Consider the following 23,613-nt stretch of genomic DNA (forward strand, 5'->3'; position numbering starts at 1 on the left):
AGGATCGCCGTAAGACCGATGCAATATAAATTCAGCGGACTATCACACAACAAATCGTCAGCCTTCATTCTGCGTCGAAGTTCATCACCAGTATGGCTGTGGAAACCGATATCGAACTCGTTCTCGACAAGTCCATTACAGTTACTGCGTCTGGGCCGCCGTTTTCATCCGACAGACAGGAGTATGAGTTCTTAGCCACTCAATTCGACAAGGAACGCGAGGCTGCTCTCTTACGGAAGGTTGACTGGAGGCTGCTGCCTGTCTTATCTATTTTCTATCTGGTATGGACTCAGGCATCAACGGTAGTACACCAGGACTGAACACAGCAGATCAGTTACATTGATCGTGCAAATATGGGCAACGCGCGCCTTTACGGGCTAGAAGAGGATCTAGGTCTCTCGCCTCAGCAGTATTCATGGTAGGCTTCTCCATGAATATATCCTTTCAACGGCTCATTCTGGAACACACGCAGGTGTCTCACCATATTTTTTATTCCATATGCAGTGTTCGAGGTTCCGAGCAATCTCATGCTTAAGTTTTTGAGCCCGTCCATTTGGTTACCGACGATAATGTTCGTTTGGGGGCTTACTATGACCCTGATGGGGTAAGTTCATTCCAATTGCACTGCCAACGGAGACTGAGGACGTAAAGCTTGACGCAGAACTACTCCGGTCTACTCACCGCGAGGTTTTTCCTTGGGCTCGGGGAAGCTGGTTTGTTTCCTGGAGTCACATATATCTGCACAACATGGTACAAGCGATATGAGCAACAAAGGCGAGTAGCGATTTTCTACTGCGCCGCGAGCGTTTCCGGATCGTTCTCGGGGCTTTTAGCATATGCAATCGGGTTCATGGACGGCATCAGAGGATTCAGCGGTTGGAGGTAAGTCAATGGGATGTGGACAGAGTGACAGCTTACTAAACAATCCAATAGGTGGGTGTTCATCTTGGAGGGTTTAGTTACAATTACGATCGCGGTCCTATCCCAGCCATTTGTGTGTGATACGCCAACTACGGTCAAATGGCTTACCGATGAAGAGAAAAGATTTCTCACCCTCCGGTTACAGTTTGACGGGAACGTTCAGGCGGCCAAAGAGGGGCAGTTTAAATGGAAGTACATGATCCAGGCTTTGACAGACTCAACGGTCTATATGAACAGCGTATGTTTACCCACGACAGGTCTTTAGAAGCTCCAGCATGTTGTACGGAGTGCTAATCACGTCTTAGATCCTATTCGGAGTCGTCGGCATGGGAACTTACTCGGTAGCTTTCGGGCTTCCAACAACTATCACACTCCTTGGGTACTCGTAAGACATTTCCAACCTACGTAGCCATTGCACAGGTATGATTTCTAACATGCTTACTTAGGTCTGCCAACGCACAACTTCTGACGATCCCTGTATATGCCTTCGCTGGGCTCATGACTCTACTCAACGCGTATGTCGCAGATTATCTTGGCCGTCGCTATCAAGGAGTCGCTGTGCCCTTTAGCCTGTCAATCGTGGGAATCATTATCTGCTTGACAGTTTCGCCGCGCGGCCAGCCTGGAGTTATCTACTTCGCCATGTTTATTCTTGGCGGCAGCATGTTCCCCGCCTCACCGGCTGTGGTTGCCTGGATCGGAAACAATATGGCCGGACAGTGGAAGCGCGCTATTGGGATGGCGCTGTCGTTCTCCCTCGCCAACCTTGCTGGGGGATGCATAGGTTCCAATATATTTCTCGCACGGGAACGACCAGAATACCACACAGGATACTCCATCGAGGTTTCTATATACGCGTTAGGTGTGGTGGTGAGTACCCTTCAGCTTTGGAAATTTTGGCACGAGAACAAAAGGAAAGCGAAGATTCTTGAAGAAACACCTCAAGAAGCCAGGGAGCAGCTCTTTCTGGACACCATGGACGAGGGGGATAAAAGCCCTTGGTTCACGTATACGTTGTGATCGCGCGGATACTGGGTATAAAATGCTGGTCAATGGACATCCCAACTAGGAACCAACGCATTACATTGTTCCCCGCCAACGAACCCTAATGGACCTTGGGACATAAATCAAACCCTCCCCCCATGATTCGCAGATTGCGTGCCCCGAAGGTATGCCCATCTCAATTCATGGATTTGGATGCTTCTGTTACGGTGCCCGTCGGTGTCTGTTTATTTTTTCAATATTCCTGGTGGAGAAGCCATCACTTCGTTATGCGTTGATTTCACAATCCGTTAAAATTATTCTACTGGATCGAGCATTATGAAGATATATATCCATACCTTCCTCTCATTCGATGGGGGGCTGGAGTAACGTGTACGTTAAAAGATTTCAAGTGTAAAAAATATTCAAAAATGTTATGTTTAGCTATATACACCTAGTTACTAGTGTTCAGTTAGTTGCGTACTATAACCTACATTGCAAGTCTCAGCAAGATACAAGACCTTTATAAATATAGTAATAGGACCCTGTTGTTTCGCCCACAGCAGTTTGTCATTTCAGGCATTAGAGAAACATTGTAGTAAAGGTAGAGATGATAAATGCGGTTATCAAGAAAACTGCATTGGGAGAGTAGAGTTCCTTGTGAAATCTAGTCTAGTCGTGGGTACAGATATATATTTTTCATGTCACCGAGTTTTTCTCCCCAACATCCAGAGCCACCAAGAAGCGCGACACACAATTGTAGGCAGCTGCTGTAGCAGTTATCTCGACAATCTCTTGAGTGCTGAAGATTTCGCTGATGGCAGTAAAAAGTTCATCAGCGACCGTAATTGTTTTCGTCATTGCATCTGTGTATCTCAGGACAACCTCCACCCTCGGGCTCAAGAGCCCTTCCCGTGTGCTTTGAGCGAGATCTGCGTGCTGATCGCGCAAGACCTGCAAGGCGGCATCCTCGAATCCGGCCTGTAAGAGGATAGGCGCGTGGTGATCCCACTCAAAGAACGCTCCGTTAAGGATGGCGACGCGGCATATAATCACTTCGCGAATTACCGGAGAGAGACTTGTCCCGGTGCGGATGGCGCCAAGAAATGAATTCCAGCCGTCGGCGACCGGGAAGGAATGTAGGAGGGCGCGGTCGAGTGGCAATAGGCTCCTAGGAGCGCGTCGTTGCTGGACTCGGGCCAGGATCTGGGCTTCGTGCGGAGTCTGCGTCAGCGGCGGATCGGCGACGTATGGGAGACGCATCGCGTGGTCTAGGGGTTAGGATGGGCAGAGAGCTCAGCGTGTCAGAGATTTGGGGGCCTCCGACCGACATATAAAGCGATTCGCCAGTTGGTAGATTTACTGGGGACCGGATGTCGATATCCGGCCAGCGATAACCGAGAAGTTGGGTTGGACCAAACAGGCTCGTGTTTGTGGCGGCACTGCAGGCGGCAGTGGGTCCGGGGGCGGAATCTGTCGTATTCAAAAATTGTGTCACTTCTGCTAGCGTAGAATTCAGAAAACTCGCAAGTTCAAAAAACAACCTTTCTTGAAAATATACTAAAAACTATTTTTTAAAAGCCCTTGTAGATTATTTACTATATAAAAAACCTATTCTATAAATTTTAGGCCTTAATTATAAGGATAAGATAGATATTTAAGCCTTTAAAAATAGAGGTTTTGTTTAGATAATCTTTGCTAAGATTTGCCAAGAAATACTAAATATCAAGAAATATTTAGAAACATGCATATAAAGAATTACCTTTAATAACTTGATATACAAGACTTGATATTAAGAATATAAAACAAGAAAAGGTGTCACGGTGCCAGAAGGCAGGTATTTCACCTGAGGTTGAAATACCCAACCAGCGTGACAGTGCCAGCTTAGGGCCTCATCCCGGGCACCGCGCCCGGAATGAGGATCGCGAGATTCTGCCTGTTCTGACCGCCTGGCTGACCGATACTTCCTCAACTCTGATGTCGATCCTGTTCCCGACCTCTGAGCAACGTCTTGTTATACTAAGCGCCTGTCTGATAGTCTAATCCTGCATCCTGCCCGTGTATCTACTTCGTTATCCTGTTCTGACTACGTTCCTGAGCCCGCACCTTGACAAAAGGTATATCTTATATATTACCTAGTTCAAATAAGGTTAATAGTAGTTTTGTTAACTTAATCAGTTTTTTTTGAACTTGCGCGTTTTTAAATTCTACGCTAGCAGAAGTGACACAATTTTTGAATACGACAGATGCGGGGAAGGTCGCTAGCCGCCCTCAAACCCCGGATTCGTAGATCCATGCTCCCTCACGGTGCGAAGCTGCTTTCCGTCTACCCCTTGCCAATCGCCAAAATGAGCAACAGCTCTTGCTGATCGCAGGAGCCTACGCAGTTACAGTCACTGGCTTGCCTCAACTGCCGGAGGTCCAAGCGAGTCCACAGGTCACTTGACCAAATTTTCAGGGTGTCCAGAAGCCAGCCAACGTTTGCCAATGCAGCTGATAACAGAGGAACGATGGGCCGAAAGACGTTAGGACAAAAATGGAATAGCATTATATTATTGTGAGAATATTAATATGACTATTAAAGTAATTATATTAGAGCAATTTAACTAGTACAATAACCATCAAATTAGTTACGGCAGAATAGTTTGACGGATATAGTGGCCACAGATGTAAAAGGGATACTGCTGAATTTAGTTTTATTCTTCTTGTCTTATCTTTCAAGTAATTAGTATAGCTAAATTATTGATAATATTCTTGTATTTTAAACAATTATTGTTTTCTTCTTTTGATCTCAGAATAACGTAGGATCAACTCTTCAAAGGGCGCGTGGCAGAAGATTCGCTGACTGCTATAAAGAACACCTAGCAGCTCCTACGCTGACACCTTATGGAAGTGGCACTCACACTCCACTCTATGTAGTGATTTGATGTTCAATAGCTAGTTCACAGTGAAGGCAAGGTGACCCTCATTCTGTCGGGTGCTGGCCGTCGTCAATGTACCATCATACTTACTGGGGCCTGACCAGTTCTCGCAATTAGTGCGTAGCGGATGTCCAAGTCCTGGGCTCTCTTTTTTCGGCTAGCCTCCGTTCTCTTGTTTATAAAGTAAGGCATCCTCCTCGCCTCAACTCCTCGACCGCATTGAGTTCTGTCTGTTTTTCCTTGAAACGGATCCGAGACACCTTTTTTTTAGCGTTGGTATAATTTTTCCTGATATCTGGGGCTATGAGCGACGATTCGAAAATAGAGGCCTCCCATCTTAAGAACCATTCAGGGGTTGCTGACAATCGGTGCGATTGTGTCAACACCATGCTCACCAACGACAACAGCCCTCCTGAGAACAGAGGCCACCTCTCGTCAGATATGCCCAGCACACACTGGGTCAGTCCCGCCTTTATAGGCACCTACTCCGCAATGGGACTCACGTTCATGGGGACGCTCGGTGGATTTGCCCTATTCGCTCCATTGCAAAACGAAATCAACAATGACCTTGGGCCGAGTTCGAATATCGAGGTACATTGCACATGTTTCTTCTCCTGTGGAAGGCAACGCGTATCTGACATTCTCCTTTCATATTCTAGTATGCACATTTACTGAACGTCATATTATCTGCCATCTCAATACAGATTGTCGGCCGGATGAGCGATGTTTTTGGAAGACGGTGGTTCTTTATTATTGGCACTGGAATTGGTTTACTTGCTTCTATCCTTGGCGCCACAGCACACTCGATCACACAAATCATTGTTTCACAAGCTCTCTTCGGCACCTCGTTGGGCGTTGGTGACTCTTTCTTCTGGGTCGTGAGTGAGATAGTACCCATGAAGTGGCGATACCTTGCGGTTTCCGGCCAGTATATCTACACTTTTCCGGGCAATCCACTGGCGGCGAAAGTGGCTGTCGCTTTTCAGGTAAGCTTCCTTTGGTTTATAGTACGCATCTAGGATACCATTGACTGGAAGGCTATAGACGCAAATAAATACCCACTGGCGAGGTTGCTTTTATTTTCTTATTGCTGTCAACACCACAGCTATCCTCCTATGGTATTTTTTTACCACCCACCAACGTTTGAAACACTACACCAAGGAACACGGATGAAGGACTTATTAAGGCACTTTGACTGGCTGGGGCTGCTTCTTTATTCCGCAGCATTGGTCGTCTTTCTCCTAGGTCTGACCTGGGGGGGAGGCACGTACGCCTGGAATAGCTCCCAAGTTCTTGCATGCCTTATCTGCGGAGGGGCGCTTTTCCTTCTGTTTACCTTGTGGGAAATATATTTGCCTTTGCCCTCTACGGAGCCATTTGTTCCCCTTTATCTCTTCGGGAGCATCAAGTTCCAGTCTTGCGTGTGGCTTGGCGCCATTGGTGGCGCCGCCTATTACGGCTTTAGTCTAGTCTGGCCTGATGCTGTTCGAACACTCTACACGGACTTGAGCACTGACAAACAGGGCACTCTATCCAGTGTTGCAATCCTGTGCTTTACATTTTGTCAGATGATAAGTGGTCCCATTGCAACAGGGCTCAAAAGTGGCCGCGATATCAGCCTCTATCATTGCTGCTCCGATGCTGGTCGCCGCGGCTACGGATCCACTCAATAGGCAGCTCACACTGGGCCTCGTGGCGACGGGGTGTCTCTTTATTGGTGCCTTGGAGGGTGTGAGCCTCATTGCATCAACATTTCCGCTGAAAACACAAGGAGAGATTGGCACTGGAGGAGGGATGGTTGGCACTACTCGCCAGTTTCTCGGGTCAGTTGCCACGGCCGTCTTCACGACAGTTCTGAGGAATCGCGAGGCGACCACAATCCCACGGTATGTCAATCCGTCTGTGATTGAGGCTGGGCTTCCACCGTCATCAAGTTCTGCACTCATATCTGGTCTGAACGGTGCTACTCCGCTGAATAACGAAACCGTGCCTGGATACAATAGCACTATTGCCGATATCGCGGACAGGTCATGGAAGATGGCGCATGCCCAGTCTTACAAGACAGTATTTTACGTCAGTTTCGGGTTTTTCGCGGCGGCGTTGATTCTTTCCTGGTTTGTTCCAACTTTCGACCGCGACAAGGAAGATTTCGTGGCTGGGGAGGTTCAGCGGGGAGCGGAGGAAGCACCCAACGACCCCAAGGAATAAGTTAAATTCTCTCTGTATGTAAGGCAGCGCGCGCAAATAGGCAGATTATCGTTTCCACCATTTACCCCGCATTTATTTCCCCAGAATTTTTGCGTCTCATGAGAACGCCATGTCCCTCGATCACTTCCGGCTAAGATAGCAGTCCGGAGCGGAGGTCGGTTGCCGAAATCGATCTCCATCTTCAAACCTCCTCGGCTACTTGTAAAGGCCCCAGTTGCTGCAAAATGTTGCGGTATTAAACTTGCTTCCCCGATAAGACAGAGAACACGAATGACTGTCTAACTGCTCTCATCCCCACCGACATGCCAGACTTTCCATCCCACACTATCCCGCCTGGGGCTACAGCCAGAGTATGTCTGATTGACACAACCACTACTATCGACAATATTCCCTTCGCTCGCTTGGTGGAGCCCCCGGTTGAAGGCGTTACGAAGATTCCTATCCTACGCACCTATTCCTTTTTCCTGGAGAACTCTCAGGGACGTAAAGTGTTATTTGACCTGGGGGCTCGAAAGGACCTCCAAAATTTAGCGCCGTCAGTCCGCAGTATGCTGGACACCGTTGACTGGGTGGTGAAGGTGGAGAAGAATGTCCTAGACATTTTGCAGGAGAACGGGTATAAGAGTACGGAATTCGAGGCAATTATTTGGAGGTACGCCCCCAAGCCAGCGGAGTAGCTGTTTGTTATCACAACGCTTATTGTATGGCCAGCCACCATCATTGGGACCATATCGGGAATGTGGCCCCCTTTCCCAACCATGTCGGCCTAGTTATTGGACCTGGGTTTCGAGAAGCGTACCTACCTGGGCCATCTGCCCTAGATGATTGCCCTATCCCGACATCAGATTACACGTACGTATCTGACCCCTGCCGCTCACCCCATACACAGAATTGCTAATACATTCCTGCAGGGGAAGGGAAATGATTGAAGTTGATTTCAATGGGCCTCGCTCGCTGGAAATCGGGCGCATGAGGGCTCATGATTACTTTGGTGATGGGTCGTTCTATCTTCTTGATACTCCAGGACATTCGGTCGGCCATTTATCCGCCGTTGTGCGCACCTCAACCAATCCGGATACGTTTGTCATTCTGGGTGCCGATGCTATCCATGAGACCGGGGAACTGCGCCCCTCTCAGTACCTCCCGATCCCCGAAACACTCAATCTTGCCCATTTGTCGAACCCGCAGCAGAATATATTCTGTCCTGGACACGTGGTCCATGAATTCCAAGCATCAAGAGGCCGGAAATCCGCAGACGCATTATTCAACCCAACAGCAGGATATAACATGGCTGATGTACACAGCACCATTGGAATGCTCCAAGAGTTCGATTGGAATGAGAATTTCTTCTTCATCTACGCCCATGATGGATCGATCAAAGGGATCGTAGATGAGTTTCCAATGCCCCTTAATGATTGGAAAGAGAAAGATTGGGGACGCCTGACGAAATGGAGGTTTCTGGGATACTACGTCCCTTGTTTGAGATCAATCGCTGCGAGCGCGTAAACTCAAATTTGTACCTTGAACATAAACACCTCTGCATCCCGGCTTACTATTTAGCACCATTTTGTAAAATGCCTGCCGATAGCATTCCTGAACCAGGCAGCACAAAAACTACATGTGAAGAAAGTGATGAAACCGCCCAGTGTGTTGATTGACTTTCCAGCTGTATATAAATGTCCAAAATATCTCGTATTCACATCACCCTATCTGGACACTACTCAGCTTTATTGTAATCCTCATCCGGAACCGCTTCATGCCAATCTGCCTTGCCGAAGCCAATCGCTAAGTGCGTCATATAGCTCCCAGCACTTGCTCCATGCCAGTGCGTGGTACCGGGAGGGCACCAAACCAAATCCCCAACTTTCACCAGCTGAGGCTCCTTGCCCTTGTCGCAAATCCAGCCTGCCCCCGCAATTATCTGAAGAAATTGGCCGTGTTCATGTGTGTGCCAGTTTGTACGCGCGCACGGAGTGAATGTCACATTTGCCACGGTAGTTTTGCCATCGGAGAACGCACTGTCCACCCAGACGTCTCCTGTGAACCGGTCGGATGGCGCTTTGCTCGTTGTTTTGCCCGTGCCACGGGAGTTACGGATAATTGACATTGCCATTGTTGCGGTTGTGCCTTAAGAAACAGGAATATTGTGCGTGGTAACAAGTTTAGAATAGTCAAGATGCAGGTCTATATTATTGCAGGCCAGCAGTAATTTGGTGGAGGGAGGTTCGCGCAAAGAGAATCTTGTCACACCTCGGGATTTTCAAGTCTTGATGGAAAAAACGGCTCCGGAACTTTGAGATTACTTCTTTAATCAGATGAAGATAGATGATCCGGAGATTCCCACCCCGGGCGAGCAGTGGCTATATCCTCGCGGCTCGGAGGTCTATCGCCGCTGATATGGAGTACAGCAATACTTCGGAGGTATAGATCCTTGCGCTTGCGCAGGTTAGTTAGCCGCCATAGTTTAACGTAGCCTATAATATATTGAGCATCGGCACATTCATTCCTGACCGCTTAGTGATTGATGACAATCTGGTAATAGTTTATATCGCCACCGAATCAAAGCGAACTCAACATGGCGGATGACATTGGCTTCATCGGTAGGTTACTTAGGCTCTCTAGCGTCATCGACCACTAACGTACCAGGAATCGGGAATATGGGGTATGGGATGGCAGGGAATATTCGTAAGAAAATGCCCAGTGGTGCAACCATCTATATCAATGATGTTATCATGCCAACGTGCGAACGCTTTGTGAGGGAATTTGGTGGATTTGGCCCAGTTATAATCGGCAAATCTCCAAGAGAGATCGCCGAGAAGACCAAGACGATAATAACCATGCTGCCTGCTGGTACCCATGTGAGGCAGGTTTATCTGGAAGGGGATACATCCTTCTTGCAGGCCCCAGCAGACAAAGATCGCCTCTTGTTGGAATGCAGTACGATTGAGGTCAATACTGCCAAGGAAATTGGAAGAATGGTCTTGGAGGCTGGGAAGGGCACGTACATTGATGCTCCTGTCTCGGTAAGATCTCGCCCATGAACTTCGTTGTATGGTCGGCTAAACCATTACAATAGGGAGGTGTCAAAGCTGCAGCTGCGGGCACATTGTCATTCATGGTTGGCGCTGTCGGGCCCGGAGAGGAAGATAGCAATCCCATGAACCGACGAGCCTTTAATACGATCTCTATGATGGCTGACCCGGCGAAGATTATATTCGCCGGTCAGCTAGGAACCGGCTTAGCTGCCAAGATTGCGAATAACTACATTGCTTTCTGTACATCACTTGCAACAGCAGAAGCAATGTCAATTGGGGTGCGGAGCGGCGTGGAGCCGAAGACGTTATTTAACATTATCCGAGCGTCCACGGGAAATTCCTGGCATCTGGATATCAAGCCATGTATTCCGGACATCGTCCCTACTGCTCCCTCTAGTAATGGGTACGCCCCTGCATTCAAACCATTTATGGTGGTTAAGGACCTGGGCCTCGCTCTTGAAGCAGCACGGGAGACGGGGATTGACCCGCGGTGTGCGACAGCGGCGCTTGAGACGTACAAAACAGCATCGGAGCTCCCACTTTATAAGGTAAGAGCATTTAACAATTTTACCTATTCGTCATATCTCATGAAAATCACAGGATCTCGACTGTACAGCCGTCTGGCTTCTTATCAACGAAAAGGCTCCACCAAATCCGGAAACATAGTAGAAACTTCGTGTAATTGAGGAAAGCCTGATATTTTAATGAGCAATGGAGCACGGTAACTGCTGCTGATGTGTATTTCATAGCCTATATTAGCATTATTACCATCACGGTTGTGAAAAAGAGCTGGGTTTCTTTTCAAGACACAGTAGGTACTATATTGTTACCTTCCGGCGACAGAAAATGACAATGCAAGGAGACATTACACATCTTATAGCCCTGCGGATATACAAACCTGTTCTATCCCCCGCCTAATAAGCATATGTCCGGTGCGCCCCCTAGGACGAAAGACGTCTTGACTGCTTTAGGCTAACCGATTTTCGATCCCAAGGTTTTGTTAGTCGGTAATGCGTCACCGATATCAGTCAAAAATCATCTGTAGTGGCGTCTATTATCTATATGAACACCTTGGATATACCGCGCCTACTCTCGCACCGTGTTCATTGCATTAATACAACGCTGCGGCTATTTCCACTGTTGCCGTATACCAGTTCAAAGAAAGCAAGCATTCCACCATGAAGACCAGTTACCTTACTATGGCAACTATGCTGTGCATCCAGGTGTGCGGGCGAACAGCGAATGGAATAATTCTTCCACCAGAGTTGGCCTACAGCCTACCTCAGCCCTTCCGAGGCCCAGAAGCGCAGAATGGCAACTTCAGCACCAACTTCGTGAACACGCAAACACAAAACATCTCAGTGAACCGACTCCTGAGGGAGGCTCGCGCCGCGCCCTACTACGCGTTCGACGAAGAGTTCTACGCCATTCTTGGCGGACAACGCCCGCCGCTTTTCGAAATCGGTTCACAGGCCCCCGGCTCTGTATTCGAAGCTGGTGTATGGGTACCCGAGCTCAAAGAGGTCTGGTTTACCAGCATTGGAAGTTCACCCCCTACCTATGTCAGCATCCTAGATCTCGAGACCCACAGCGTTAGGCGGCCGGAAATTCCCGAACTTCGCGACGTCAACCCAAATGGAGGGTATTATTTCAATGGACTAGTCTATTTTGCAATTGCGGGCAATGAATCAGCGCCAGCAGGCGCAACTGGGATAGTGTCTGTCGATCCTAAAACATACAAGGTGACGAGCATTGTCAACAGTTTCTTCAGACTCGTCATGGTTAGCGTCGATGACCTAGCATGGGCCAAACCTAACACCTCTGTCGGGGCAACATCTTGTACCGTGCCGGGGGAATACAACCTGTTCTTCTCATCGTTCGACTTCGGATCCGAAGGGGTGTTAGGATTCGCGCCCACTGTGCTACCGAATGCTGTGTGGCGGTTCTCCCCGCAGACAAAATCCCTGCAGGGGGTGATATCTCGCGCGGATATCCTAAAGCCGAATGGTCTGCGGATCGACCCAACCGGATCGTACCTCTACATCACAGATGCTGCTGTCCCGTTTAATGTTGGTGGCGGAGCGAATAGCTCTGGTTCTGGGGCCATCTACCGTTATGACCTCGACCGTTTCTGCTCCCCGGTGAACAAACAGATGGTGGCAATTGTCCGCAGTTATGCGGATGGAATGCACATAGACGACTACGGGCGTATCTGGACGGGGGAATATGACGGCGTCATCGTCAGAGATTCTCGCGGAAAGGTATTAGGTGTCTTCAACGCCGAAGCCCTACTCGGCGTCGAGATAGCTCCTATTGCAAACTTCGCGCTCGCTGGTGATAAACTTGTCATTTTAGCTATAGATCGGATCTTTATTATTGAACTTGGCCAGAATGTGACTACGCCAGAAAGGTTCTCCGTGCCGTGAGAGGCGGCTTACACTCGAGTGAGTCGGAGCGGCGGCTATCGATAGCTAGAGTGGTTCGTATGCTAGCAAGCAAATATCTAGGAGCTTTGTCAGCTAGATGCAATGAAAAATCATTATTTGTCTCATATTTTCAAGGTGTGCGCCGTTGATCAGTGTTGGGTTAGACGACAAAACCGGATACACGACAACAATGCAAAATGCCTCTAGGCTTTCAGCCTTGCAAAAGAAGCGGCGCATTCCAAAGCAAATCCGAAGCACCTGGCGTACCACCCATGCGACCAGTAGCTTAGTTCGATATTGTGTGGTGCCCCTAGAATGATACTGCCCTCAACCCTCTCACTGCGCGTAAAGGCACCAACGACCTCGGCCAAGTGTTCATGATTTGCCCTCCAAACGGTGTCACGGCCGGCGAGCGCCCACATCACCGGCACCTTGACCTCGGCGGCCAGTTCTCTCCAACTTGGATGCCAGACGTCACGAATAGATTTGAATTCTTCAACAGTCGTCTTGTGATTCAGCCTTTGGCTGTGTTCATAGACGACTGGATCAGCTAGTCCTTCTTGTAGCAGCATTTCGTCTTTCACCCCCGGCGGCAGAAACAGAGCTGGAGTGTCTCCTCCTACTTGCACCGGCTCGCTAGGCATCCAGGCCTCCTGGGACCCGAACCCAGAGCAAATAATCCCACACAGTGGGTAGCGCGGCTGCGACTCGTTTGCGTACAAACCGGCTGCTATAATCGCACCCGTGGTGGCGATGCTGTGGCATAGAAGGACAACAGAGTTGCACCCGTGGGGTTCCCCAAATTTGGACCACACCGTTGGGAGAATGTTCCGATGGAGCGAGCGACCGTATTCCCGCGCAAAATTCGAGTCGCTCGGGATGGGGTAGAAAGACGTTGAGTCTTGGTAACCGGGGCGGTTGGGCGCCACACATGGAATTCCCAGGGCATTGCTGATAAACGAAGCGCCGTACTTGGTGTCAACATCGAAGTATTGCGAGTCATATGTGCCTCCGTGGAGGAGAATGACAAGCGGACGGTATTCCCCAGCATTGGATGAGCGAGCTGGAATGTTATGCAGGCCCGTCAAAACTGCGTCGTTGGGAAGAATGGTTCTGAAAGGCTGCATCATGGGTCTTTGCAATGAAACAGAATTCTTGTATATGCTGTGCATGAATTTGTGACCGGTCTTCGAGATAAAGCGCCATGAAGCTACCCCACCTCCAACAGGCCCAGAGCACTCCGATTATATGTGTTCTGAAGACTTGCCATTATCATCCATCGTCGGAAGTGTCGGACTACTCACTCCTCCTGGCTTCTTCCTCGGACAAACTGTTACGAGGCAAATACGCGGTCTGCCAGCCTCCGGCCGCAGTTCACCGGATATGGGATGGTTCCTGCATGCTCATGTCATTTACGAATTACGGAACATGGACTAACAAAAGATGAATTAAATATGCTAGCTTTCGTTGCGGCAAAACCAGCAGCTTGAATAAAGTAGGCCGACGTAGATACTGCTACTTCCGAATGTCGTCGGCCCGGTGTCATTAACTCACTTCTTAACCGGTCAAGATCCACAACGAGTTTCAGGGCGGGACCAGGGCTAACGGAGATATATATATGGAGACACATTTAATCGTGATCTCCTAAAGCCTCTCAATCCCAATGGCTGTACCAACCAACTGCTGAACAACGTCACTCTTTGTCCCCCTTCTCACAAGATTTTCCACAATACGCTCCTTGTCTTCAGCTGTCATGTGGTCAGCGTCAGGGGCAACCTCATCACCAAATAGTCGTGACACTTCCTCAAGAGGCAGATTCTTCGTCTCCGGCAACAAAAAAATGATGACGGGCAACGACACGACGGTAATGCAGATGAAAACCAGATTGTACCTCCAGCCGATTTGGTTGAATGCAGTAGCGGCAACTTCATTGTAGACCAGCGCGGCGCTGAACCAGCCGGATATCGAGAAGCTGATCCCCGTTGCCCGCATGAACATAGGGAATATCTCTCCCACGTAGATGTAAGACACTGCGTCGACAAATATGCCGAAGCAACCCAGGAAAAGAAACGCAAACGCCAGGGCAGTGCCGCTTCCGACCTTACTCTCTTGCGAGCTGTAGACACTCATCAATCCCGTATATATGGAGAGCGCAACAACGGAGGCGACCTGCACATGGTTAACTTTAATAGGCAGAGCCATCGGCGAACTGCAAACTTTGCCGTGGAACTTACAAATCCAATCTTAAACATTAGGACTCTACCAAGCCGGTCGACAATTAGGCTACCAATGAGGTTTGATATACAAGACCAGGTGAGCCAGATTGCGTAGATAAGTAGTTGAACGTCGCTAGGTATGCCGAGCATTGTGTATAGCATCACCGAGTAGTTGTTGATGACCGTGACCCCAGAACTCTGGCACAAAAACTGTATAAAAAACCCGGTCAATAAGCGCCTTCGATAAGACGGTATCTGCAGCATTGATATCAAGCTTCGCGATTGAGCCTTTTCTAGTTCAATCTGTGCGAAAATCTGGATGAGCTCTTCGCCGGCGATTGTGTCGTCGTTATCGTCAGCACTCCGATGAAGCCTTTTCAGGATTCGAAAAGCAAGGTCTGTTTTATCGTTCAGGACAAGCCACCGTGGCGATTCCGGTAACCAGGGGGTCACGGTCAGGAGAATTGCGGGGCTGACAACTTGGAGAGAGAGCAATAACCGCCATTGAATGTCGTGGTTTGGTTCGTAATAGCAACCGTAGCCAGCCCACCCTGCGAAGGCAAACCCAGCGCTGAGCATCACGCCATGGGATCCCACCATGCGGCCGCGTTGTTTGGGTGGTGACACCTCAGCTTGATAGAGTGGGATGCTGCAATTTACCATGCCGGCTCCCAGGCCAGTTAAAAAGCGCCCGACAAGCAACATTGCAATGTGCGTCGCTGCGCCTTGTAGGATACTTCCGATGACGCAAGTCACGCAGGTTAGTTGTATGTTGCGAATTCGTCCGATTTTGTCAGGGAGATATGCGACGATAAAACATCCGATGAAGCCTCCTCCAAAGAAAAGGCCGTTTTGAGCTGCCCGCCCTGTCTCAGTATACATATGACAAGTAGTCGGTCTTTCTTTGCCACTCACCTCCAATTATCTGGTTGACTTGTGCACTCTGGGACTCCAATGATATGTTGAAATACGCAAAGAAAGACGGGAGGCCGAAGACCCCTCCCACCACTGCATTGCTGAACCCAAAGGTAAACGATCCCAAGGCTGCCACAAGGACAATGACAAAATTGAATACATTACCCCTGTTGGAAGCCACCATTATCGTGTTTGCAAGCAGTGAACGTGACGAAACAGTGCGCGGAGTTGTGTTGGTTTACGGGAGCTGACCGACATATATGTCAACAGCCTGGAGATGGAACCACGCTGCCGCAGACATGGGGGTCTCCCGGAGAAATACAGCCACCCGAGAAACAGAGAGAAAATATGGGGAATCGCAAATCCGGGGAAGCGGGGAAGCAGGGAAGCGAGCGGCCAAGAAGGACGCCGAGCTCGAGGTGATTCAAGGCGACCTGAAGGCTCTCGCCTTCGCAGACATATGGCGGTGATACGACATCCGAACTGACAAAATTCCCGCAGGCGTTTGGTCTCAAAGTAAGCCGATTTATTTGTCCGCCGTAATGCGGGTTTATCATTTTGATTTATTCTGTACTATATTGTGCCATAACAGAATCCGGGGTGCAAGCTATCACCGGGTGTGTAGGGAAGAAACACTCAGGCGCAGAACAGCTCCGTCCACTAAATACACTCGTATACCCAAGGCTCGAGAAGTCTCATGGCCTTAGTCGCTTTTACTCGCATAATCCGCCTCCGAGACAGGCTTCAACCACTCAGATTTTCCAAAGGCAATCGCCAAGTGTGTCATGGAGCTGCCATCATCGCCACCATGCCAGTGCGTTGTCCCCGGGGGACACCATATGGTATCTCCGACGTTTACCCTCTGTGGTTTCCCACCCTTGTCACATATCCATCCAGAGCCAGCCAAGATCCGCAGAAGCTGTCCCTTTTCATGCGTGTGCCAATTGGTATGGGCACAGGGTGTGAAGGTCACATTGCCGACCCAAATCGAACTGTCGGTGTAGGCCACATCCGCCCAAACTTCGCCGGTGAAGTAATCAGGTGGGCCTTTTGCTGTTGTCTGGCGCCCCGTGCCGCTGGAATTGCGAATTATTGTCATTGCCATTTTGGATTGGCTATCCGAATGACGACCAAGGTACGATATCGAGCTTGACACCTAAGAGAAGGTGACATCTGAGGATTAATTGAAATAGTTTATTATGACTCTGCAGAGCTCAAGAAACATCCGGGTCGTCGAGAAAATCAGCGTGAAACTTTTACAGGCTCTTTATAAGCAATTATGCCCAGGGGATCTTGTCCTAGCAGTTCGGCATTGCTATCGCCCGCTAACCGTCGCGTCGGACATGAACGAGCGGTGCGGTAGTCGTTTTCCATATCGTGTCCACTCCACCGCGGGGAAGGTCATAGACGCGACTTATAAAGTCAAACGCAGCGCAGATGAAAAGACGATTCACGACCAAGATGCTCGGATTGATCTCAGGCAAATGTCTGTTACGGAGGATTCCAATATCGGGTTCATCGGGCTCGGCGCCATGGGACGTGGTATGGCTGCCAACCTCGCCAAACGGCGTTCAGGAGACTCTAAGGTGTATGTCTACGACGTGGTTGATGGGCTGATGAACGACTTGCTTTCCGAGCACCCCGATATCGTGCGCAAGTCCAAGAGTGCAAAAGAAGTATCCGAATTATCTGTCGGTCTCTTCTCATCATCAAAGACCGCGCAAGAGGCGCGATCTGAGTGGCCATTTATCTGACCGAGTTCCAGGATATCATATTCACCATGGTCCCGGAAGGATCCCACGTGCGAGACGTATATATGAGCACGACACAAGGCATATGTTCTGCTGATATATCCAACAAGGTTCTTGTAGATTGTTCGACGATTGACATTGCCACCTGCATAGTTGTCAGAGACCATATCGCGACCAACTTCCCGTCTGCTCGATTCTACGATGCACCTGTCAGCGGCGGAACAATCGGAGCAGCCAACGGCAGCCTTTCCTTCTTTCTAGGCTGCGGCGAGAATGACCCAACGCTACCCCACCTGCAAGCCCTTTTGGCAAATATGGGGAAAAGGATTATTCCCTGCGGAGGCCCAACGCTGGGACTTGCGGCCAAGCTAGCTCACAACTATCTTGGAGGATTAATATTCATAGCTGGCTCAGAGGCGATGAATATGGGGATCCGAGCGGGCCTGGATGCGCGCGTGCTGGCCAATGTATTCTCTGCCGGAGCAGCGCAGAGTACAATTATGGACCGCTTCAACCCAGTTCCGGGGATTCTTCCAGACTCTCCCTCATCAAATAACTACGCACCGGGGTTTAAAATACAGTTACATCGCAAAGACTTTGGATTGGCTATTGATATGGCAAAGGAAGTCGGGTCAAGGCTGGCGCTGGGCGATGCTGGATTGCAAACTTTCAAAGGGGCCAGCAGCGATCCCCGATGCAAAGATCTAGACTCCTCGGTCGTGTACAGGTATCTGGGTGGTGTTGAGGACTGGCCTGGGAGGGTCATCTGATTGTTAGTATCGTCTGAGGTAATATCAATAGGAGGATTCTCCATGTCGCTACTCGGAAAATAAAGAAAGGCACAAATTGAACTTAGTCTAGGACCGAGAATTAAAAGACCTCCGGGTTTGCCCCCGCAGTGGACGGCAATAGTCGTAGTACCGATCGGAGAACAACCTCCGACAGGGCCTCCCTGACTACCCAGTTCGAAGCGGCTACCTGCACCCCAATTCAATGCGTTCATCAGCAGTGATAGCCATAAAAAGGTCAGAAAGTCAGATCTAATACCAATGTAAAGTTAGCCTCCCGCAATAATTCGCCACAATGTCTTATCTGTTCCGTTCTAAAGTCGCCGAGAAAGATGAAAAGCCAGCGTCTACCTTTGACATTCCCAAGGAGTGCAAAGCTGGTGTGATTGTGAACGAGGGTTCCGACTTTCATGTGGAGGTCCAGATGGTCCCAGTTCCTGAGCCAGGTAGGTCACATGCAGTGCATCTACATCTTTGAGTCACAGTCACCGCCTATGCTCACAATGCTAAGGCCCCGATGAACTATTAATACGAATGAATGCCACGGGAATATGCTACTCAGACCTACATTTTGCCATGGCGGACTTGGGAACCCCTCTGATGTCAACCTTTGGGGTCCGGTCGCCAGGCCACGAGGGAGCTGGTGTAGTGGTTAAGGTTGGATCCAATGTCACCAATTGGAAAGTTGGGGAGCGCGCTGGCATGAAACCACGCTGGTCTGTTTGCGGAGACTGCGAGCTTTGTTTGGATGACAAGGAGCCCTATTGCCGCAAGGCGGTGCTTTGTGGGCTTCATAAAACAGGGTGAGTAATCCTTGCTGAGAGCGGCTTTATGGTCACGGATGAAGATAGTCTGACGCAGTCACAATTAGTACCTACCAACAGTATGACCATCCATTCGGCGTCAACTGGCGACGATATCTTCCCACTATCGCTAACTGATGCAATCTGGCAGATATGTTACCTCGCCCGCCCATTATACGCAACGCATTCCAGATGGTGTAGACGATTACACAGCCGCCCCGATCATGTGCTCCACAGGCACAATGTATCGTGCCCTAAGACAGGCAGGTCTTAAAATCAACAACTGGGCAGTGTTTCCTGGCGGTGGTGGAGGCGTTGGCATCCAAGGTGTTCAGATGGCAGCAGCCATGGGTCTGCGGCCCATTGTGGTCGACACAGGTGCCGAACGGCAGAAACTGGCGCTCGAAAAAGGCGCAGCAGCCTTTGTGGATTTCAAGACCTCTCCTGATCCCGTTGCGGACGTGGTTGAAATTGCTGATGGCATTGGTGCCCATGGAGTATTTGTCACGGCTGGTGGATCATATCCAGACTCCATAGCCTATTCTGGCACCAGAGTCGGGGCTGTCGTTACGTGTATTGGACTTCGTGAGTATTTGATATCCGTTCAGGATACGATGTGGCCGTAGGGAGAGGCTAACCGCATAATACAGCACGAAAGGATGGTGTCACTGTCGGTGCAGACCCCAAGAAATATATTACCCAAGGTCTGACCATTCGGGGCTCTGTCGTTGGCGGCCGTAGCGATATTGCGGCGGCCTTGCAGTACGCTGCTGCGGGGAAGATCGCGGGCGACCATACGATATATTCTATCGATCAGCTGCCGGACGCGGTCGAGAAGGTTAGACGAGGAGAGGCTGTCGGCAGGGGAGTAGTGGATTTCAACCTCTGAAAAGAATGGGTATGAATACGGGCTCTTTGTAGTCACCACCAACCAAACCCGTACGCTTTATAGCCATGTCGATATGAATAGTAGCACCGGTCACATTCCGCTAGCGGCTTTGTATGTAGTAGAACTCATTATATCAAACAGTCATTCACCTGTGCATATCCATCACTCCTAATTTAGATCGTCTGATCCAACCTCGATGCTCTCTTGCGTGCGATCACGGTACGTTATCTCTACGTGAATCAATCCTGAGCCTCAACCAAAACTACCCATGGCATGTTAAAGACCTGGGTTCCCATAATAGAACAAGTGGGACCATTTAGAGTGCCTTCACGGAAATTTTCAAGGAAGGTTTTGTCATAGCATTGGGACTCCGGTCCCTATTAATGGCCGCAAAACCAGATATATTTACATCAATAGCCATGAGCATAGACGAGTTTCATCGTCCTTGCCTTCATCGATCTAACCTTAGGAAACACCCGTTTAGCGAACTCGGTTTCAATACTGTCTTTCGTAATCTGGCTACCGAGTCCTTCGAGGTGTCGGAACTCATGAATGATCATGAGTGGAGCTGGGACATTAAACTGTCCTCCCTGTACACCCTTTAGGCGATACAGGGTGGTGCGCAGGTATCCCGGATGCTTTGCCATCATCGGGGCATGGTCTTCCCGATAGAACCTGGATTTTATGTCAGCCATTCGAGTTCTCGTGGGTATAAGGCCAGGCCGTACTCGATATATTCGCCAACATCGGCAGGGTCGGCTTCAGCCTGAAGGATAAATGGACCCGGCGTATCAATAGGGCTGTCAGCTCCTTTCCAATAGTATGCGCAAGGTAATTCTTTTAAGTGACTAACCGACCGCTCTCAGCTCAAGTGGGTCAAATGATTCAATAAATTCGTATAATCTGCTATCGACCGGTGACGCGCTCAATTGTGTCACCGCAAGCAGATCATCACTTTGCAGGCATCGCAAATTCTCGCTTTCCAGGACGACAAGCGAGGTGCTATCATCTGGAGGTAGGCGTCCCATCGGGTTTGGGATTATATCATACAAGGCCCCTCGAGAGGCAGACGCATCACGCGATGGACTCGCCAGGAAGTCTCCTTTGACATATTTTTGCCAATGAGGGTAGACGTCTGGTGCAGGGCCAGAGAAAACTGCTTGAAAATATGGTGCTGGCATGACGACGATAGAGGCACTATGCCTTAGATGAATTTGGATTCAATTTTGCTGTACAATTATTTCTTCGGCCGCGCTGCTATCATATCATGCCGCTCAGAGGCACACATTATGCATATATAACCCGTGTCAATTTTTCCGCAACCCGAGTTCCATGACCTCGGCCTTCGGCGGTGGATGTCCGGTCGGCACCAATACAGGTCAACTAATTGACGTAGGCCGACTTATACTTGACCTCCCGTTCCAGGAAATGTGTGCAATCTAGCTATTAATTGAGGCGTAGTCCCCTAGACAGATATTCGAGCAAGAGGCGGAAGTTTCACTCAGAACAGGACCTACCGTATTTATTGGGCCATCACAGATAATGATGCACAAGGTCTGGTAATATCTGGCCCTATCGGGGTTTAGACGCGGATATCAGTTAAGGAACCCGGACATGCGTTTGCTGTGCCCACTTGAAATTGTGGAGGGCTATGGGGCCCCGGCCTCGAACCGCTCAGTCGGTAAACAACTGGAGGTCAGATGATGCGGAGAAGCTGCCTTGATAGCCTACTTAAGTTCGTCCGCACTTGATCTCTCGCAAGCTGTTCTACCACAAACTTCACATAATCTAATCTGTTCGTTGCAGAGCACTCATTATGTCACCAAAGCCAGATACGGAAACGCTCCATCATGAAGGGCCGTTGCCACAGGTCCTAGAACACAGCGACGAAAGGACCAGAGAGGCACAGGGTCGTGATTTTTCCACCGTACCCAAAGGCTACTGGATCAGTCCTTCCTTCATTGGGACATACTCTGCGATGGGTCTGACATTCGCCGGGACAGTTGGGGGCTTTGCCCTGGCAGCTCCGATTATGTCGGATATCAACCAGGATCTCGGACCTAGTCCGAATATTGTTGTACGACATTATTCTCTAACTGATGCTGGTCCATTCTATGACGCTGAACTTACCTTGTCCAGTATGCCTCACTCATGAATGTTCTTCTATCCGCCATTACTATCCAAATAATTGGCTCGTTGAGCGATATTTTCGGCCGTCGTTGGTTCTTCCTCATCGGCTCCGGCTTCGCTCTAATAGGGTCGATCTTGGGGGCGACCGCACAGTCAGTCAATCAAATAATCATCTCACAAGCCTTTTTTGGTGTTTCCAAGGGATTTGGTGTGTCCTTTTTCTGGGTTATCGGGGAACTGGTGCCGATGCGATGGCGCTTCGTTGCTGCATCTGGGCAGTACCTTTACTCGTTCCCTGCAAACCCCTTGGCCGCAAAGGTGGCTTTGTCATTTCAGGTTAGTTGCTCCAGCCCAATGCCCACATGTGCCCGTCAAAGCTAAGCCAACACCAATGTCTAGACGAATACCTCAGTACACTGGCGAGGTGCATTCTATCTGTTGATTGGCATTAACGGGCTTGCCATGATATGCTGGTATTGCTTCTACTACCCACCTACCTTCAAGATGCTGCACCGACGGCGAATGGCAAAGGATCTTCTGTTGCATTTTGACTGGATCGGTCTGCTTCTATACGCGGGTGGGCTGGTAACCCTGCTGCTCGGCTTAACTTGGGGTGGGGACACGTATCCCTGGGACAGCTCTGAAGTTGTGGGGACCATCGTTGGCGGCGTCACGACACTGATCGTGTTCGGCATCTGGGAGGTCTATATCCCTCTCCCAAATGTCGAACCATTCATCCCAGTCTACCTGTGGAACAACCTCCCATTCCAAGCCTCCGCGTGGCTGACTGGCATCGGGTCTGCCACCTACTATGGATTCAGCCTTGTCTGGCCCGACGCCGTTTCCATCCTCTATCCTGAAAAAAACGTCGAGGATCGCAATACACTGAGCTCCGTCCTGATCCTCCTCTTCGTGTTTGGCCAGCTGTCCGGCGGCCTCATTGGCAAGGCAATTGGTGCGCGCCGTGGCTCAGTCCTCACAGCGTTCGCGGCGGCTCCCCTGCTTGCCGCGGCAGGAACCAACCCGTTGAACCTTGACCTCACAGTCGCTTTAGCGGCACTTGGATGTTTTGCTATTGGCTCAAATGAAGGTATTGCCCTAGTGACGTCGACGTTTCCTCTGCGTTCGCAGGAGGAAATTGGCGCAGCCGGCGGGCTGTGTGGAACTGTTCGTCAATTCGTCGGCTCAGTGGGCACCGCAATCTTCTCAACGACCCTTCGCAACCGGCTGCAGTCCACGCAGCCTCAATACATGGAACGCGCGGCGAGCGAGGTAAACCTGCCGGCTTCATCTGTTCCCGAGCTCATATCTGTGTTGCAAGGGTCTGCCACCTTGACGGGCGCCAATGTGCCGGGATTACAGCAGTCGATGATCGCTCCCCTGGAAGATGCGTGGAGAGGGGCTCACTCGGAAGCATATCGGACAGTTATTTATGTCAGCCTAATTTTCGCCGGGAGCGCGCTTTTCCTTTGTTGGTTTGTGCCTGATCTCGATCAGAGCACGGTTGACTATGTTGCTGGTCATATTCATCATGCGAGCGAGACCAGACAACTGGAAAACGATGGCATGGAGGAGCACGAGAGCAAGGCCGTGTAGGCGGCTAGGCGTAGTAACCACGCTTGGTAGTCG

General features: G+C 49.8%; 13 protein-coding genes across 13 annotated transcripts; 8 read left to right on the top strand and 5 right to left on the bottom strand.

Annotated features, from left to right (window-relative positions):
* Window positions 1–92: 92 nt before the first annotated feature.
* On the top strand, window positions 93–1,941 carry BDV14DRAFT_198433 (major facilitator superfamily domain-containing protein; the record flags this gene model as incomplete). The annotated part of the gene is made up of 7 exons (XM_073772948.1): window positions 93–281; window positions 330–418; window positions 473–604; window positions 652–882; window positions 934–1,159; window positions 1,227–1,306; window positions 1,368–1,941. 7 exons carry the CDS (start codon window positions 93–95, stop codon window positions 1,939–1,941), a joined length of 1,521 nt encoding a protein of 506 aa, XP_073629933.1.
* A 507-nt stretch (window positions 1,942–2,448) lies between these two features.
* BDV14DRAFT_33876 (carboxymuconolactone decarboxylase family protein) lies at window positions 2,449–3,212 on the bottom strand. The gene has a single exon (XM_073776580.1). The coding sequence runs from the start codon at window positions 3,163–3,165 to the stop codon at window positions 2,602–2,604; it is 564 nt and encodes a 187-aa protein (XP_073629934.1). The 5' UTR covers window positions 3,166–3,212; the 3' UTR covers window positions 2,449–2,601.
* A 1,998-nt stretch (window positions 3,213–5,210) lies between these two features.
* Window positions 5,211–7,031, top strand: BDV14DRAFT_198435 (uncharacterized protein; the record flags this gene model as incomplete). Its single annotated transcript, XM_073772949.1, has 3 exons — window positions 5,211–5,414; window positions 5,483–5,809; window positions 6,417–7,031. 3 exons carry the CDS (start codon window positions 5,211–5,213, stop codon window positions 7,029–7,031), a joined length of 1,146 nt encoding a protein of 381 aa, XP_073629935.1.
* Window positions 7,032–7,333: 302 nt separating this feature from the next.
* On the top strand, window positions 7,334–8,537 carry BDV14DRAFT_198436 (MBL fold metallo-hydrolase; the record flags this gene model as incomplete). Its single annotated transcript, XM_073772950.1, has 3 exons — window positions 7,334–7,683; window positions 7,743–7,883; window positions 7,943–8,537. 3 exons carry the CDS (start codon window positions 7,334–7,336, stop codon window positions 8,535–8,537), a joined length of 1,086 nt encoding a protein of 361 aa, XP_073629936.1.
* A 1,069-nt stretch (window positions 8,538–9,606) lies between these two features.
* On the top strand, window positions 9,607–10,732 carry BDV14DRAFT_198437 (NAD binding domain of 6-phosphogluconate dehydrogenase-domain-containing protein; the record flags this gene model as incomplete). The annotated part of the gene is made up of 4 exons (XM_073772951.1): window positions 9,607–9,631; window positions 9,678–10,054; window positions 10,108–10,614; window positions 10,667–10,732. 4 exons carry the CDS (start codon window positions 9,607–9,609, stop codon window positions 10,730–10,732), a joined length of 975 nt encoding a protein of 324 aa, XP_073629937.1.
* Window positions 10,733–11,244: 512 nt separating this feature from the next.
* BDV14DRAFT_198438 (SMP-30/gluconolactonase/LRE family protein) lies at window positions 11,245–12,492 on the top strand (the record flags this gene model as incomplete). The annotated part of the gene is made up of 1 exon (XM_073772952.1): window positions 11,245–12,492. The coding sequence occupies one exon, from the start codon at window positions 11,245–11,247 to the stop codon at window positions 12,490–12,492; it is 1,248 nt and encodes a 415-aa protein (XP_073629938.1).
* A 203-nt stretch (window positions 12,493–12,695) lies between these two features.
* Window positions 12,696–13,619, bottom strand: BDV14DRAFT_198439 (uncharacterized protein; the record flags this gene model as incomplete). Its single annotated transcript, XM_073772953.1, has 1 exon — window positions 12,696–13,619. The coding sequence occupies one exon, from the start codon at window positions 13,617–13,619 to the stop codon at window positions 12,696–12,698; it is 924 nt and encodes a 307-aa protein (XP_073629939.1).
* Window positions 13,620–14,136: 517 nt separating this feature from the next.
* On the bottom strand, window positions 14,137–15,807 carry BDV14DRAFT_188627 (putative sugar transporter; the record flags this gene model as incomplete). The annotated part of the gene is made up of 4 exons (XM_073771089.1): window positions 14,137–14,175; window positions 14,209–14,661; window positions 14,727–15,565; window positions 15,624–15,807. 4 exons carry the CDS (start codon window positions 15,805–15,807, stop codon window positions 14,137–14,139), a joined length of 1,515 nt encoding a protein of 504 aa, XP_073629940.1.
* A 519-nt stretch (window positions 15,808–16,326) lies between these two features.
* On the bottom strand, window positions 16,327–16,728 carry BDV14DRAFT_198441 (cupin domain-containing protein; the record flags this gene model as incomplete). Its single annotated transcript, XM_073772954.1, has 1 exon — window positions 16,327–16,728. The coding sequence occupies one exon, from the start codon at window positions 16,726–16,728 to the stop codon at window positions 16,327–16,329; it is 402 nt and encodes a 133-aa protein (XP_073629941.1).
* A 354-nt stretch (window positions 16,729–17,082) lies between these two features.
* Window positions 17,083–18,144, top strand: BDV14DRAFT_207750 (NAD(P)-dependent oxidoreductase; the record flags this gene model as incomplete). The annotated part of the gene is made up of 2 exons (XM_073775217.1): window positions 17,083–17,314; window positions 17,389–18,144. The coding sequence occupies exons 1-2, from the start codon at window positions 17,108–17,110 to the stop codon at window positions 18,142–18,144; spliced, it is 963 nt and encodes a 320-aa protein (XP_073629942.1). The 5' UTR covers window positions 17,083–17,107.
* A 276-nt stretch (window positions 18,145–18,420) lies between these two features.
* BDV14DRAFT_207752 (chaperonin 10-like protein) lies at window positions 18,421–19,854 on the top strand (the record flags this gene model as incomplete). The annotated part of the gene is made up of 4 exons (XM_073775218.1): window positions 18,421–18,608; window positions 18,674–18,965; window positions 19,117–19,550; window positions 19,616–19,854. The coding sequence occupies exons 1-4, from the start codon at window positions 18,458–18,460 to the stop codon at window positions 19,852–19,854; spliced, it is 1,116 nt and encodes a 371-aa protein (XP_073629943.1). The 5' UTR covers window positions 18,421–18,457.
* Window positions 19,855–20,264: 410 nt separating this feature from the next.
* BDV14DRAFT_198445 (uncharacterized protein) lies at window positions 20,265–21,035 on the bottom strand (the record flags this gene model as incomplete). Its single annotated transcript, XM_073772955.1, has 3 exons — window positions 20,265–20,529; window positions 20,583–20,661; window positions 20,708–21,035. The coding sequence occupies 3 exons, from the start codon at window positions 21,033–21,035 to the stop codon at window positions 20,265–20,267; spliced, it is 672 nt and encodes a 223-aa protein (XP_073629944.1).
* A 635-nt stretch (window positions 21,036–21,670) lies between these two features.
* BDV14DRAFT_198446 (fungal trichothecene efflux pump) lies at window positions 21,671–23,580 on the top strand (the record flags this gene model as incomplete). The annotated part of the gene is made up of 3 exons (XM_073772956.1): window positions 21,671–21,931; window positions 21,994–22,320; window positions 22,384–23,580. 3 exons carry the CDS (start codon window positions 21,671–21,673, stop codon window positions 23,578–23,580), a joined length of 1,785 nt encoding a protein of 594 aa, XP_073629945.1.
* Window positions 23,581–23,613: the final 33 nt, after the last annotated feature.

This window comes from Aspergillus stella-maris, assembly GCF_047715825.1.
Source record: "Aspergillus stella-maris strain CBS 113639 unplaced genomic scaffold BDV14scaffold_16, whole genome shotgun sequence".
Lineage (NCBI taxonomy): Eukaryota > Fungi > Ascomycota > Eurotiomycetes > Eurotiales > Aspergillaceae > Aspergillus > Aspergillus stella-maris.